This window comes from Hyperoodon ampullatus (genome assembly GCF_949752795.1).
Source record: "Hyperoodon ampullatus genome assembly, chromosome: 11".
Taxonomy (NCBI): domain Eukaryota; kingdom Metazoa; phylum Chordata; class Mammalia; order Artiodactyla; family Ziphiidae; genus Hyperoodon; species Hyperoodon ampullatus.
The window spans coordinates 27,622,818-27,639,557 of NC_136924.1; the positions used below are offsets into that span (position 1 = coordinate 27,622,818).

A 16,740-nucleotide genomic window follows, 5' to 3' on the forward strand; every position below is an offset into this window, starting at 1 on the left:
GCAGCCTTCCACTGACCTCTCTTCAAAATTCAGAATATCAAATCTCCTTTCTCCTCAGTCTTATCAGTCAACACTGTCCTTTATCTGGTAGCATGCATAAAAGATACAACAAAGTTTTGTTAGGATAAGAATGGAAAGAAAGCAATGACTATACTTGTGGTTGGGAAGTTTATTACTGTGTGAGGAGGAGACAAGAAATAGAACTTTCCTCTCACCCCTAGGGGCACAGAACAACAGAATTGCAGACCACTAGCACTGACCCTGACCATAGATTTTAGAGGGGATCGAATTTAACTTCCTAGCCCAAGAAGGCATCACCTCTCCATCTCAGATTTATTTTTACCTACCAGGTGCCAGTCGCTCTGCTGAGCACTAGAGAGAAACAGAGATGAATAAAACTCAGCTTAGTAGGTACAGTGACCCAGTAGGGGTTTGGACCTAGTGCTCAGAACACAGAGGAGGAAAGAGGCCACTTCAGGTGAGAAATCAGGGAAGGCTTCTTGGAAGAGGTGGTAGTTCACCTGTCAGAACCTTATCCCTCACTGTATGTGTGGGCCCATTCCTGACTGTGAGAATGCAGAAATGTATGCTGGGCATGTTTCACCATCCTTCCTCACCAGGTGGGCCAACTCAACTCACCACGACCCACCTATGCGTGTCCAGGCTTTTATACAGGTACAGTGTGGTCTCTGCCTTGGCAGGCAAGGGACCAGTTGGGTGACCTGGGAGCAAATCCCAGCCTGCTCTATAAAAGTAGGAGTTAAATGAGAGCCTGCTGTTCTAGGCCAAACACTGCAAATGCCCATCTAGTCATCCTCCCTGCGGGGAATCCCTGCCTTGGTCAAGGATGGGCAGGTGGGTGGGTAAGGGCAGCTCCCATCCCTGATCTCCTGTGGGGGGAATCACTGGAGAATGACTTCGTACTGGATCGTGTTCAGCTCGGCTGCCTTTAGTAAGCAGCTCATTCACAAGTGAGCACAAATTAATACAGTACAAACCGGCTACATAAATATCGTGCTATAATTGATTGTCTTCTGTAATCAAAGGTAAGGCTGCTGACTTTGTTACTTTCCCTGCTTAGCAACTGCTGGAGGAAGACTTTGCGGGGAAGGGAACCGAGGTTGTCAAGGTGGTTTTTGCTGCATGTATCTGTTTGCAAATTGTGTCTCTGATGTAATGAGAGGAGGAAAAGGCCCATTACCTTCAGATTCAATAAGTATCAAATGCCTGCTGTGTGAGAGGTATAGGAAGACCCATTAGCTTATTTCATCACTAATTGCATTAATAGTAGTAAAGATTTGATAATATGCGCAAAACATTGTAGTCTTTACAGTAACTTTTTTTCCTGGTATATATTATTGTTGGAATTTAAATAACCCTTTAGATCTTCCATTCTAGGTAGTTTGATAAGTGGACTATAGGAACCGATTTTCTCCAGCTAGTACTAGGTAGGTGAGACAGTGATCTCTGCACTGTTTACCTGCATCCAGTGTGACTGCTAAACGATCTAAACACATGGAACTGGAATTTTTAAATCACTTCTCTCAATACAAGAAAGCAACGCCATCTTTCCATTTACCTGCCAACGCTAAGGCGGGCTTGGTTTTTTCCAGCAGCTGGTTGTACTGGGAGGAGTGACTTAGTGGGGGCATCGTCTCCCACCCACCCTGCTAAGGCTCTGCCCTTTGGAGGATTTGGAGGGAGCTCTACCCTTTGGGAAATCAGACTTCGAAAATCCCCCAAACCCCTTTTGCCCTGTTGAGGTGGGGTGAGTGTCAGACTGCATAAATCCCGGGGAAAGCTCAGCTGTCTCCTGACCCCTGAGAATTATGCAGTTTTCCTAACCTTGACCTGAAGTCAGACGCCTTTAATCCCTTTCCAAAACGTCGCTCGTGGTGGGCTGTCGTTGGAAAGAAAAAACAAAACAAAACAAACAAACAAAACCAAAAAAAACAAAACAACCCCCCCCCCAAAACCGCCCTATTCTGAGACTCGGGAAAAGGGCACTCGCTCCCTGGGGGCTGGGGACAACTTCCCGGCTACCCTGCCCAGGGATTTTAAATTATTGCGTACCGCCAGACCCCTTCGCGCTTCCAGTGCCCAACCCGCACCCCGCCACTTCCCTCTTCACAGGCCGGCAGGAGGGGATGGCAGCACCGAGGCGATTTTATTCGTATTTTTTTCCTCCGGGTTTTGTCATAGAAACGCTGACACACAACCTCCAGACTGCGGCCGGCCCGGCGGGGACTGAGGGCTTTTGGGACCCTGCGGGAGCGCGGCGCGCACTCCGCGCTCCCCGGGAAACAGCTGGACGCGACCAAATCCCGGGTAGGGGCGGGGGGAGCGCGACGCTCCGCCCCGGCGCTCGGGTCCCTCCCTCCGCCCGGCTCTCCGCAGGCGCCCTCCCCTCGCCGGGGGCTGTGAGTTGCATTTGGTAAAACCCAGCCCCGGAATATGTGGATCTTTGGAGCGCAATGAAGTAGCCTTTGGAGAGGAGGGAGGGGGCCCGTCCGACAGCCACAGCGGCCAGAAAAGCGGCAGCGGCGGCGGCACCACCACCGCTCGCCCCCCAGCCGCCCGGCCCGCCAGGAGGCAGCGGCGGCCGCTGGCGGGGGCGGAGGCGGCGGCGGAGAGGCGAGGAGGAGCAGCGGGAGGAGCAAGAGCGCGCAGCCGGCGGGTCCACGCATCTCAGCACTTCCAGAGCAACTCCGGCGCCTTCCACACCCCTGCCCGGGGCTGGGGGCTCCGAGAGCGGCCGCGAAGCCAACCCTATCCTCCGTGCGAACCCTGCCCAGCCCTGCCCTGCGCCTCCCGGGCTCCGCTCCGCGCGGCGGGTTTCCCGCTCCTGCGCTCCGGGCGCGCCTCCCGGACGCCCGGGTCCCCGCAGCCAGGACAAAGCCATGAAGCCGGGGCTGCTGGAAGTGATGAGGATGAACAGAATTTGCCGGATGGTGCTGGCCACTTGCTTGGGATCCTTTATCCTGGTTATCTTCTATTTCCAAAGTATGTTGCACCCAGGTAGGGGGCGCGTTAGCGTGGTTTTGTTGGATATTTTCTGCTCTCTCGCGCTTTTGCTCCCTCGCTCGCTCCGCCTGGTTTCTGCCTCTTCCAACCTTACCTCTTCTCTATGGGCCACCTCGGGGTTCCTTGCTGACCGAGTCTGCCCGGATACCCGAGTCGGATGGGGAGGAGGAGGAAGGATGTACTCTCTCTTCTTCGTCCTCCCGGCTCCAGGCTGGAGGATGAGACCCGAGGGGCGGTAGTTTTGTTCTGTTTTGTTTTCTTCTTTGTGTCTCTTGTCCGTCTGTCTGCGAGGTAGCAGGGCAAGGTAGAGGTTGTGGGAAGCTGCTGAGGGTGGAGGGTCGGTTTGAAGAGAACGAAACTCCCTCCCGGCTTCTGCCGAGGTCCGAGGATGAAAGGCGCCGGGAGCCAGCCGCCCGGCGCCCCAGCGCGCTGCCTCTTCCTGGTTGGGGGGCCGGGGGCGAAGGGTGCGCGCCCCGGCGAGGTTGCTAGTCCCCGCCGCGAGCTGGGGAGCCCGGGGCTAGGCTCCCACGTGTCCGGGGCTCGGCACCTAGCTGAGCAGGTGTAGGGAGAGGTTGGGTGCCCGGCACTGCCCCTCTTCCAGGCTGCGGATGGGGTCCGGCGCGAGCTGTTTGCCCCGGGGTTCGGCTCCGGCTCCGCCTAGACCTTGCGGCTTGTGCCCCGGGGCCTGCTCCCTCCCCGCAACCCCGCTCCCGACCCTGTGCTGGGGGACTCAGAGCTCCTGGGTCGCGCGCGCCACCGCAGTTTGGGAGGAAACTTTGGCCGGGTCCTGGGCTGACCGTCAGGTTGCATCCCCACCTCCTGCGTTCTGAGCATCCGGAGCCCCCCCCGGGCCCGCCGGGCCGTGTGGGAATGAGCCCCCTCCCCGCAGTCCCCGGTGGCTTAGACAAGTTCCACACCTGAAATCTGGACTCGGGGAGGGACAAGGCTTGCCCCTTCCGAGGGGCGCGAAGGAAAGTTTGAGACCTGGGGAGGGAGGGACGACCTCGACCGTGGCGGCCCCGGGTTCGCAGCTCCGCTCTGGAGCCCAACAGGTAAAACCTTACAAAGAAGCTTCCGGGGTAACGGGAGTCTCCCCGTGGAGCCATGGTCCTCCACCCCTAGCCCCCAGCAGGCCCCCACTGGGCCACATCGGCTCCCAGATCCATTTTTCACGCCTCCGAGTTGCCTTTCTCAGTATAGTCACGGCAGTAACTTGCTTTTATAATTGCAAGGAGGGAGGTGCAAACACATTTCCTTCCAGGGCTGTGGGGTTGGTGTTTTCTTTTTGCCTCTCGCATTCTCCTTTCAGTGTGTATCTAACCCAGACGCAGCCCCGAATTCATCTAGCCTGCATTTGGGTCGACAGCATAAAGCTGTACTTTCCGTCAAACAGGCAGGGCTGCCCGGTGCAGGATTCCTTGACAGCTCAGGGTAGAATGGCCCCTCTGCCCCGCTGGGCCTGGAGCAGTTGTTAAGGCGGCCACTTTGCCAAGTATATGGTCATATGGCCTGGCACTACCACATGTAACCTCAGGACACTAAGCCAGCCTTGTAAAAGGGTGGCTTTTGTTTGCAGCTGGGTATTTTTAGTTTCATGTCAGCAAACTACAGCGGTGTTTGTCTCCTCACCCAAACCGGTGGTTGTGAAACTTCTAAGGGAATTTAAAAATGGACTAGGCTTGCCTGCCGGCCGCCAGGCGATGGTTGCGATGGGCAGGACCAGACAGACAGCGCCATCCCGGGCCAGACTCCCCCGGGGCGGGTCGGCGGGGGGGTGGGGCTGGGGACTGGGTGGTGTACAAATACACTGGGGCTCCAGCAGTTTAAACAAAGGGCCGAATGATTTGGTCTAGACACTACAGATGTGTTTAGGCCACTTAAAGTTTTGCCTGGACCGAACACGCCAGGTAATTCTCTGCAGAAATGCCTGGAACAGGGATGAATATTAGTCTCCGGCAGGAATGAACTTTAACTTCTCTGTACCTGTTAGTTGTCCGGTGAGATACTAACTAGAAAGACTACTACTATCCATGGTTTTCATGCATCCTGGGCTTTTCTTAGCCTCTGTGAGAATTAGGAAATAACTGTCTAGCTGGAGAGACCAGAAAGAAATTTCCAACTTGTAATTTGCACTTTGTGAAAATTTCCAGCTCAAGTTGGAACACTAAGTTGAGTTGAAAGCACTGGTGTTAGCTCCTTCAGTCTGGCCTTTTGGAACCAGGGACAGAACCTTTTCCAAGGCTATGCTGATCAGGATCCTCTGTCTTTGATCCTCTGTTCTCAACCTTGGCTTCCCTTCCTGGTCCCACTTCCTCCCAAAAAAATAGCATTTGTTGATTATTTGTGTCTATATGAACATGCTCTTCTGATACTTTCCCCCAGTCCATAGCAAAGACTACTTTCAATACATTCTATTGAATGTAGAACTGAAGGTAATTCAATTGAAAGGTCTTCCTTATTCTTTTTTTTTTGGCCACGTGACAGGCGTGTGGGATCTTAGGTCCCCAACCAGGGAATCGAACCTGCGCCCCCTGCAGTGGAAGCGTGGAATATTAACCACGGGACCGCCAGGGAAGTCCGGAAAGGTCTTCCTTATTTTGAATTACATATGGTTCCATGAAAACTCCATGTCAATGTCAATGGGACATAAAAATATGCTTTGAAATTCATATTGAACATTTCCCTCCCCCCCATTTTATTAAACTACACTGTTGATGACAGCTGATGCTATATCTTTTTCCTACCGCTTTGAATTTCCTTAAAAGTTAGCTGATCTTTGCTTCTCCGAAGGATTTAGAGTAATGATAGCTGATCCTTTAGCCTGGCTCTGCAGTTTCTGTTTCTCCAGATCACCCAGAGAGAGGCAGAAGGGACCACAGCATGGCACAGATTGTGTTGCTAAAAATTTGGAGCCCTCTGGCAGGAGGGCTATTTCTATTTCTATCTGAAATAGAAAAGTAGTATTCAAAAAAGAAATGGATTCCTGGCTTCGTTGATGGCTAGAGAATACCTGGAATGTGTGAGGAGGGAGCGAAAGAATAAAAGGAGACAGCTGGCAGGGGGGCGCTGGCTGTCTCTCCCTCTGATTCTAATCTAGGGTTCATTGTCTTTTGTACTTTTCTAATATATAAACTTGAGTAATTGATCTTTAATTTGGTTGGAGGGTTCAGCAGAAGTGGGCCTTGTCAGTAAAGGCAGTTTTCTTTACAGCTTTGACACTCTGAGTTAATAGTCTTAGGGCAGGGACTGGGTTTTAGGCCCCATTCTAACCCCAGCGTTTGGCACAGCGCCTGGTACATAGTAGTTTCTCAATAAAATATTTGCTGGATGAATGCATGAAGTGGCTAGACTCTAGGAGACCTGCTTCTCCAGTTTCTGGGAAGGTTACATTAAACCTTGCCAAGAATACCTAGTCAGTAAGTCTGGCTCTCTAGGAGGGGTGTGGAACACAGGGGACAAGGTCTGGACACTTCTCTGCCCTCCTGGCCTCTGAGATCCCCTGAGTCATGGATCAGGTTTAAGCTCATCATGCACCAGACAGGAGCATTCCCCATGGCCTAGATTTGCTGCCCTGAAGTGTGAGGCAGTGAGACACTGCTTGGGTGTCCTGGGTACTGGGGAGGCTTGGCCTCATTTAGCCACTGACCTATAGAAACCCATCTGCAGGGGACACCTTCTGTGGGCGTGAACCGCTCCTGATGTTGGTGAGAATGGAGCTCCATGCCTGTGGTTTCTGCACAGGTTTGAGTCCATCAGCGATCATGTCCTGTGAAAGTGCCTCCTGAGCATTGACATGGCTCGCATACCTGCCGAGACCATACCTGCCCCAGATGGCTGGCCTCTGATGGAGCTGTGTCGGGCCAGGCAGAGCTGAGAGGCCGCCAGGCTGCATTTGTGAAGACAGCTCCTCTGAACCTTCCCTCTGTGTTACTCCATAGGGTTGTGGTTTTGTTTGAAAGCTCCTGTTCATAGGAGAGAAACCTGCGGAGAAAGCCTTTTTTTCTCTCTTGCGCTTCCTCTCTCTCTTTTTTTTTTTTCCTTTTGCGATATGTTTACTTTCACTGTCGCCTGGGATTTCTTTGCCTTGCTTGAATGTATTGAAAGATTATACCCTTTATTTAAAGAGTTCTTGGGTTACCCCTTTGTAGTTCACTTGATTAGATTGGATGTGAAATGCTCTTGTGTTATAATTTTAATTTAATTATAAACGTAATACGTGCTCATGTGAGAAAATTTAGGAAGTACAGAAGAAAAACAATCATCCATTAATCTAGGACCCAGAGGCAATGGGTACTTTTTTTCTGTATATTATACAATATATATATTAAAAAAAATTTGAGATCACATCCTGGATTTTGTACCTTGTTTGATAGATAATATGTATTTTAGACAAATACATCATTATGGTCATTATGGTGACTAGTTATTAAGTTTAAAGACAGAAAATTTAACCACAAACTTTTAAATTTATAGAGTTGCATATACCTCTCACCTTCCATCCCCACCCCTTTGCAGGATGTCAGTCTGGTATCATGCCTTTTTTTTTTCCCCCCCTGCATGTATTTAATTTTAAAGAATCTTTTTGCTGATACATGAAATGAATTTGGAGTTATACCAGTTCATAGGGACTGTTCTTTTATATCTGACATCTTTATCCTTTGAAAAGATGTCAAGAAGTTCTCAAATATGACACTGTTTTAAATCCTGGAAACAGCATTAAATGACTGAAAGATAAGATGTTTCTAGCATGGGGTCTCCCCTTGGTGGTTTAAATGTTTGCACCTCAATGGGGAGTTTCATAGTTGCACAAAGATAAGACAGATACACTTAGGCAGTTTCCTTCCACAGTAATAGCCGCTGTCCAGGAGTCCTCATTTCGTTGCCTCTGAAATAAAAGTGGTGATTGGGCACCAGAAGAAGAGCGGTATTTCTGATGGGTGAGGGGTGGGAGAATCCGCCCTCCAGCAGAGGCTGCTGTTTGTATTTATCTGGGTGAAAAGTCATTTTGCTTATGACGAGCTCTGTGGGCAACAGCCATTTAAAAACAGGAAATCAAAGGCTTACAAGCATGGGTACCACCCTTTCCCTTCTTAAATCCACCAAAAGGACAAAACCCTTCTTAATCTGTGGACGGTGAGTGGAAGGACTTTCATGAAAGTCACGCCTGCTTGTAAGGTCAGAGTCTGAGACAAAACAGAAGTTGTTTTACATACTCATTTTCACTCTTTAGTTTTTCTTCTCTTGACTTTTTTTTTTTGTTGTTGTTGTTGTTGCTGTACGCGGGCCTCTCACTGTTGTGGCCTCTCCCGTTGCGGAGCACAGGCTCCGGACGCGCAGGCTCAGCGGCCATGGCTCACGGGCCCAGCCAGTCCGCTGCATGTGGGATCTTCCCGGACCAGGGCACGAACCCGTGACCCCTGCATCGGCAGACGGACTCTCAACCACTGCGCCACCAGGGAAGCCCTCTTCTCTTGACTTTTGAGACTCCATCTTTATCACAGGTGAAGAGGGAGGCAGTTCTGCCTCTGAGATCATTGAAAATCTGATCTGTCCATTAAAAATTCCTGGAATTTATAATTTGATACATCTCACACCAGATGTGATGGATCAGAAAGTGAGAGTGGAGTTGCTCCTTCTTTCTCTCTCTGTCTCCTCTGCTCTGTGTGGGGTATAGTTCTAGGCACTGGGGATACAATGAAACATTATTTTTGCCCTCATGAAACTTACATTCTAGTGGGATAGGCAGGCTTTAAGGAAACGCAGAAGTCACATAGGTGCCACGTCAGATGGTGTGAAGAGAGAAAAACAAAGCAGGGGAGCTGAATGAGGGATGTGAGAGGCCAGGTTTGCAATTTAATACAGAGGTCGTTACGGGATGCCGCTGACACGACGACTGGACCACAGAGACGGGGAGGAAGTGAAGGAGCTGGCCACGTGTCCACCCAGTCCCAGGCAGAATGTCCTGGGCAGAGAGCAGCACAGGTCTGTTCCCTGCGGCAGAACCGGGCCTGACAGGCAGCTCTGAGTGTCTGGAGCAGAGGGAGGAAGGAGCTAAGACTAGGAGGTGGAGAGAGACTGTGTGGGCCTTGGCCTTGGCCGTGACTGGGAACAGCATGGGAAGCCCTGGGAGAGTTTGGGCCGAGGATTCTTGGGGGAGGAGGCACAACAGGGGTGGATGAGCCGAGGCCTCTTGTGTGCGCTTTGGTGTTTATCTTCAGCAGCCCTTGGGTGCACTTGGGTGAAGTGGTTACCATGTAAATCCCACTTCCCCTCCACTGCCCCCCGCCCCAAACTAGACCACCCCATTGTCAATTTTTTAAAGCAGTAATGTACAAATCAGAAAAAAAAAAAGATTTGACAGGAATTTTAACTGAGCTTGTGTTGGGAAATTCTCAAAATGTTCAGGGTGTGATCCACGGCATTCATAGATAAGAACAGCCATCAACAGCCCCTGACTTGTGGAAGCATTCAGGAAAAGTAGAGATTGAATGGATTGATGATTTGGGAGTGAAAGACCCAGGTCTTAGTGTGGGCATTCCCCTCTCTGCCTAACCCTATGAATTATTATGTTTTATCAATTCTGAAACACTCATTTTTTCCCCACGTTTTCCTTTTTATGAAATTTGATGTGTTGTAATTGATAGTATCTTAGTACTGTGCTGACCTTTAATGGAGAGCCTTTTTTTTTCTCGGAGGAACATAAAGTGGCAGTGTCTTACAGTTGATGGCTTCGGACCCACCTCCGTAAATTGTGAAAGTACTTTTTGTAAACCATGGTGCACTCCATAACCTCAGTAAGGTGATGAAAAATGGCACTCAGGCTGCAAGTGAGGGCCTGGAGGTACCTGATTAGCCCTGATCACCTGCGTCATACAGGCTTTGCTGGCATGCAGGCCTCTGAGTCTTTTCTGCTGTGCCTGGGAAATTTGCACCTATTTTCAGAGCCTCAGGGCTTGCAGGGCTTGCATCTCTCTCTGGTTAACTGATGAGGTTGGTAAGAGTCAGAATGGGGACGTGGGGGAGTGAGTTATTTAATGTGGAGCTCAAACCTGGAAGTTCACAGAGAAATAGACATCGTGATGTTTCTTGAGGAAAATGTCACCAATGTGGATTTTCACTTTCTTTCCAGGCCACTGAACTCCCATGGCCTTCGTCATTTCTCTTCTCCAGCCCTTTTAGAAATGGGTGGTAGTTGTTTGTTTACTTGTACATCTTCACATTTTGAGGAACCTCTACCAGGTTCCTCTTTATAGCCTCTAAGGTTGGCCCAGACGTGCTTAGGAAACAGTTAAAGAGTAAATAAGTGATTGGCAAAGACGTCTCTTCTGCCGCCTTGCCCACCTGACCAGTATGCGTACGGCCCAGAGGGAAGAGCCAGGTTGGTTTGCTGTATCCAAATAGCTTCTGGTGCGGTCTATTTTATTTGTCTCCCAAACCTCTTGGCTCCTGGTTTGCTAGGATTCAGTCAGGCTTCCGGGCAGGAACTAGAAAGCGGTCTAGGTATTTTAAGCAGAAAAGTATTTAATGGAGGGAATCTGGTCCTTCCCAAATCGTTGGGAAGGCTGGAGACATAGGGCTGTCGGCTGGACCTCCGTGAATGAGTCTCAGCTAATAGTAGTAGTATATGTAATAACATATAGGCAAACATATATTGGCATGGCTGCTCAAAAAAACTGACCCACTAAGTGTGCTACCACCTCTGAGACCGTCTCTGGAACTACTGAATCCAAGAACAAACTAATGACACTGAGACCCTGGGATCAGAAATCTCAATTCCAGAATCGGGATGCTTCTCCACTGCAGCCACCTCTCGACACCCAGAAAGCCAGAGAATGGTCCCTTCCATGCTGTTGCAGAAAAAACCCTCACATCCCCGTCACCGGGAGGGTGGAAACAACCCAAAAGGCAGGAAGGTGGCCTCTTACTCATGGCCTCTTTCTAAATCGGAAGTGAGTGCTTCTATCTGGGCGAGTCAAACACATTCAGAACCCTAGCTTCAAGGAAGCCTGGGAAACACAGCTTTAAAATCAGTAGCCTCTGTGGTATAGAAAGACCTTCTGGAAGGGGGTGGAATGGATGGTGAGCCGACATCCAAAGTACTCACCACACCCTATTGGTAAAACGTATGTGAGTAGCCATCCCCCACATATTTTGTTTATAGCAAGTGTATACATATCACTCCCATTATCTAAATAGGTAGGATAAGGATATTTCTAAGTTTCTAACCATAGTGATCGTAAATCCACATGTTCATTACCATCTGGGAGTCTAACTCCTGGTCAACTCCAAGTCTCTCATCCGTTTTGCCTTGTGATATGGCGTACAAGACTCTGGGAGGGAGAGGAATGCCATTTTCCTGTGTGCGTGCGTTATGAGTATTATCTCCAAGCTGTAGTTTCTTTCTTTCTTTCTTTCTTTTTTAATTTGGCCACGCCGAGCGGCTTGCGGGATCTTAGTTCCTTGATCAGGGATTGAACCTGCGCCCCGGCAGTGAAAGCACCGCGTCCTAACCACTGGACTGCCAGGGAACGCCCTCCAAGCTGTAGCTTCTTGACTGGGATCTCTTTAAGCCTCTATTCCGTTTTATGAGGATTAGTTTAGGTGAAAGTAGGTAATATAATCGGTAAATCTACTTACGATTCAGTTGTACCTGGTGATCCATCAGAATATGCTGAGAGCAGTGGGGTGACTGAGTTCCTTTGTCCTTCCTCCTTCTCCCTCCTCAGGATGCCTGAGTGTCATAAATGGCGTGTAACTTGGTATGACAGGTTAGATGGGGGTGTTTGTTTCGATTAGTATTTAACATGAATTCATAGTTTTAACATAAAATTTCTTTTTCTAGAGTCAGTGAAAATGGAAGGCCTGATGTTTCCTTCCCAGGCCCCTTTGTGCTAGATCGAATGTCCACTGGTCTTTGGGACCCCAGGTGCAAACTGGTCTTGAATATAGTTGCTGATTGTCAGACCTGCCACAGTCAAGTTTGGGTAAAAGTACAGTGTTTACCCGGAGCTCGTTCTGGCAGTGGTGAGTCCAAGTTTGGCTTTGGATACATAGTATGGGCAGGAATGATATTTCCAATATCACTGGAGTTCAGGTCCCACTCAGATAGGTATGGATAGAAATAAAGAAACTCGGTAATGTAAGCATTGAAATCCTGATCAATCTCTGGCTTGAATGCTTATCTTAAAAGCCTTGTGGGGCTTCCCTGGTGTGGAAGAGAGTGGTTGAGAGTCCGCCTGCCAATGCAGGGGACACGGGTTCGTGCCCCAGTCCGGGAACATCCCACATGCCGCGGAGCGGCTGGGCCCGTGAGCCATGGCCGCTGAGCCTGCGTGTCCGGAGCCTGTGCTCCGCAACGGGAGAGGCCACAACAGTGAGAGGCCCGCGTACAGCAAAAAAAAAAAAAAAAAAAAAAAAAGCCTTGTGAAAAAAACCCCACAAAGGCAACACCAGTGCAGTAGGCTGGTGGATGGGTTTCTGTTAGAAACTGTTAACTTCACAGGATCCCAGAAGAGGGAAAACACAAAGGCCCCTCTAAGGTAGTGTTGTAACACTTTACATTTCTTAATGGTTGACATATTTTACCTTCAATACTGTTGTTCATGATCGTTCACTATGGTGAAAAAAAGCACAGAATTTGCAGCCCAGGACCAGCGTTCAGGCCCTGGCTATCCACTGTATCCATTCGACATCACTCAAGATATTTTTGTTGAATGCTTGTTAAGAGTTAGGCTCTGTGCTCAGTGCTGGAGATACAGCAGGGACCCAGACAGACATGGTTCATGTCCTCATGGTACCTTCAGTGGACGGAGACATAAATGCATGTTTAAACCATAGAGTATGTTTGATGGTGACAAGTGCTGCAGAGAAAAAATAAAGCCGGGAAGGAGGATGTGAAATGGAAGCAGTGAGGGGACTGCACTTTTAGGTCTGGTGGGTTTTTATCTTGCTCCTTCTCCTGCTGTGTGTTTTTCTGTCTTCTCATTTAGCTTATCTTACTGTGTTTGGGGTCTCCTTTTTGCAGGCTGCAGGTTCGTAGTTCCCGTTGTTTTTGGTGTCTGTCCCCATTGACTAAGGTTGGTTCAGTGGGTTGTGTAGGCTTCCTGGTGGAGGGGACTAGTGCCTGTTTTCTGGTGGATGAGGCTGGATCTTGTCTTTCTGGTGGGCAGGTCCACGTCTGGTGGTGTGTTTTGTGGTGTCTGTGGACTTTTTATGATTTTAGGCAGCCTCTCTGCTAATGGGTGGCGTTGTGTTCCTGTCTTGCTAGTTGTTTGGCATAGGGTGTCCAGCACTGTAGTTTGCTGGTCGTTGAGTGAAGCTGGGTGCTGGTGTGGAGATGGAGATCTCTGGAAGATTTTCGCCGCTTGATATTATGTGGAGCTGGGAGGTCTCTTGTGGACCAGTGTCCTGAAGTTGGCTCTCCCACCTCAGAGGCACAGCACTGACTCCTGGCTCCTCAATTTGGGATGATTCGTTGTCTATTCATGTATTCCACAGATGCAGGGTACATCAAGTTGATTGTGGAGCTTTAATCTGCTGCTTCTGAGGCTGCTGGGAGAGATTTCCCTTTCTGGCTTTGTTCTCACAGCTCCCAGGTCTCAGCTTTGGATTTGGCCCCGCCTCTGCGTGTAGGTCGCCGGAGGGCGTCTGTTCTTTTGGGAGGTCTGAGGTCTTCTGCCAGCGTTCAGTAGGTGTTCTGTAGGAGTTGTTCCACGTGTAGCTGTATTTCTGGTGTATCTGTGGGGAGGAAGGTGATCTCCGCCTCCTACTCTTCCGCCATCTTCCCTGGAAGTGGGACTGCACTTTTAGATGGAGGGGTCAGGGAAGGCTCCCTGAGAAGGGGGTTTTAAGATAGAAGGAGATGAGGGTATAAGGGGGATGAGCTGATAAAGAAATTCAGATATTTATTGGGTATTATTTCCTGGAGGCTGACATGGGTCAGGTGCTTAACATGTATTATTCCTTACAGGAATCTTACAAGGTTCACCTATTATAATCACCATTTTACAAGGCGAGGTGGGGAGACTGAGGTCACACAGAGAGGAACTGATGACACGAGAGTTAAACCATGGCTGTCTGACTGGTGCTCTGAATGTCTAGTAGGGGCTCTCAGCTGCGGGCTCCCCGCTGGCCCCCACATTTGGAAATGTGTCTCGCCATGCTTGTTTGTCCTAAGGATTGAGGACATCAGTTTAGTGGGCAGGGCCAAGGATGCTAGACATCTCGCACAGGGTGGGTTCTTTGTGCCCATCAGATAGATAGTCATCCTAACCAAGGGCCAATGACACTCCTCCTGGAGAAATACCTCAAGACCCTATACGCTTCAGCGACATCTGGTGTAGTACCTGGCCACACTCGATGACTTGGGAGGGTGCCCGGCTCATTGTAGGGGCTTAATAATTGATTGAATACAAGTCACAAACGCAAGAGATTTGCTCTCCTCCTTTGCCAAGGGAAGGTAGTAATATTATCTCTCTTCCGTGGTGGTGGTGAGGATTAAATGAGAAATGAGATGTGAAAATACATTGAAAATGGACGCAAAACCAGTGTATGCATATTGTTAAAATAAATGCACTGTTTCCTCATTCTAAGGTTTTAATCTTTGTGTTGACAACAACGCTGTTGTGTTTCATTCTGCTGGAACCCTGAGCAAATGTTTTAATGTTTATCCGTTTCGTAGGTGTGACCTACCCTGTGAGGTTTACCGAAAGGGTCCTCCGTCTAGACTCCTATGATATTGTCTTTCTGGATGCCCTGACCCTCCGTCTGCTGTGCTGTCGCACCTCCCATGCCAAGGCCAAAGCTTAGCTGTGCCTCTGTGTAGTGTTTTGCAAAAGCTGAGTTTATCTGGTGAAAAATCAGCTTGCAGTTCCATGCTGAATGCAAAGGCCATAGCTCTCCCCCGCCAGTTATGCACATAAATTACCCCTCAGGTTCCCGTTAGCTTTAAGAAGTGGCACTTGAAAAAATACAACACAGGGCACCTGTCCGTGCCATTTCTGCAGCGGAACTCTGAGGAGGATGAAAGTCATTTCCGAAGAATAGCCATTGAGGAATGGCAGCCCTTACAGGAACCGTGGTTGGGTGCATTGCACAGGCCGGGACCGACTGGCCTTGGTCTCCACGTTCGAGCCTGTGGTGTGTGGAGGAGGACTTTCCGAGTTCTTCTTGCACAGGGGCCAGTCACCCCCCCCTCTTAACTGCAGGCCTGGTGGGGCTTCCTCTGCTGGCTGGCACTCGTAGCAGGGGCAGAGACCCATTTCTGCCCGTCATCACCAGAGCAGGTACTGAAATTTAGTCGAAAGACTGTAATCCTGATTTGTGCGAGGCCCAGGGTTCTTCAGCCTGAGACAAAGGGCCTACCTGATGCTCTTCCGCTCCACCTCTGGCCCCTCAGACCGTTCCTGCTGGGCTTAGGGAGGGTGGGCGTCTGTCAGTGCTCCCAGTTCTTTACAAGAACTTTATCTTTTTTTTTTTTTTTTTTTTTTTTTGTGGTACGCGGGCCTCCCACTGCTGTGGCCTCTTCCGTTGTGGAGCACAGGCTCCGGACGTGCAGGCTCAGCGGACATGGCTCACGGGCTCAGCCGCTGCGTGGCACGTGGGATCTTACCGGAACGGGGCACGAACCCGCGTCCCCTGCATCAGCAGGAGGACTCTCAACCACTGCGCCACCAGGGAAGCCCAGAACGTTATCTTTTTAAGCACATGGCCCTCCGGATGAACTTCCCACCTCATCTAACTGATTTAGACCAGTGGTTCTCAACCGGGGACAATTTTGCTCGCTTCTCCTCCTCAGTGCAGGGACATTTCGGCAGTGTCTGGAGACAGTTTGGTTGTCACAGCTGGGGAGGTGGGTCCTACTGGCATCTAGTGGGTAGAGGCCAGGGATGCTGCTAAATGTCCTAGAACACAGCACAGCCTCCCACAAGGAATACTCCAGCCCAAAATATCAGTAGTTGGGAAATCCTTATTTAGATTCCATATGTTGCGGAGTCTTTACTAAAAATAACACTAATGAGATGATCACTTAGTGATACTATGTATCAGACAGTATGCCAACTGCTGTACTTGGATAATCCCATTTACTCTCACAACCTGGTGAGATGGGTGTTTACCAATCCCATTGTACAGATGAAGAAACTGAGGCTTCGAGAGGTTAAGAAGCTTGCCTGAGGTCATAGAGCTGGAAAGTTGGGACAAGATCCTGGCTTAGGTCTAACTGACCCTGGAGACTATTCTCTTCACCTCACCAGTGTATCTCATCTACATGTTCTTGGTTTTAGCTAATTAGGTCAAGAAATAATTATTTTATAAGGGCCTTAAGCACAGCTGTAGATCCTCTGTGGGGCATTCAGTGATAGCCCCTTCTCTTCTTACCTACACTCTATTCTGGGTGAGCACATCCCCTCTTGGGGCCAGTGCTATCACCTGTGTTCAGACGACACTCACCTCTCTACAACTTGGTTGTGTCTTGAGGTAAAATTCCAGTTCATATGTTACCTCCTGTGTGAAACCAACATCCATCTCCTCTTGGCCAGGTAAGCAGATGGGTGTCCTTCCCCTGTGTCCCAGGGTACTTCCTATGTGCACACCTCTGTCATTACGTGCGCTGGTTTATTGGCTCGTCAAGAGCAGGCCATGCCTTGTGTGCCACAGTATCCCAGCACCTAGAATAGAGCCTGGTGTAATAGTAGTTGTCTTACTCTGTTTGGGCTG

The 16,740-nt window shown here is 49.6% G+C and overlaps 1 protein-coding gene across 2 annotated transcripts in view; it reads left to right on the forward strand.

Moving 5' to 3' along the window:
- Positions 1-2,900: 2,900 nt before the first annotated feature.
- The window catches only part of CHST11 (carbohydrate sulfotransferase 11), a gene marked incomplete at both ends in the record, with an annotated part of 282,436 nt that continues 268,596 nt past the window's right edge, over positions 2,901-16,740 (forward strand). The window contains one exon of one of the 2 annotated variants that reach the window (XM_079716005.1): positions 2,901-3,018. In XM_079716005.1, the coding sequence (XP_079572131.1) occupies positions 2,901-3,018 (118 nt within the window). The remainder of the gene's footprint in view (positions 3,019-16,740) is intronic. The other variant, XM_079716006.1, reaches the window with a different exon arrangement.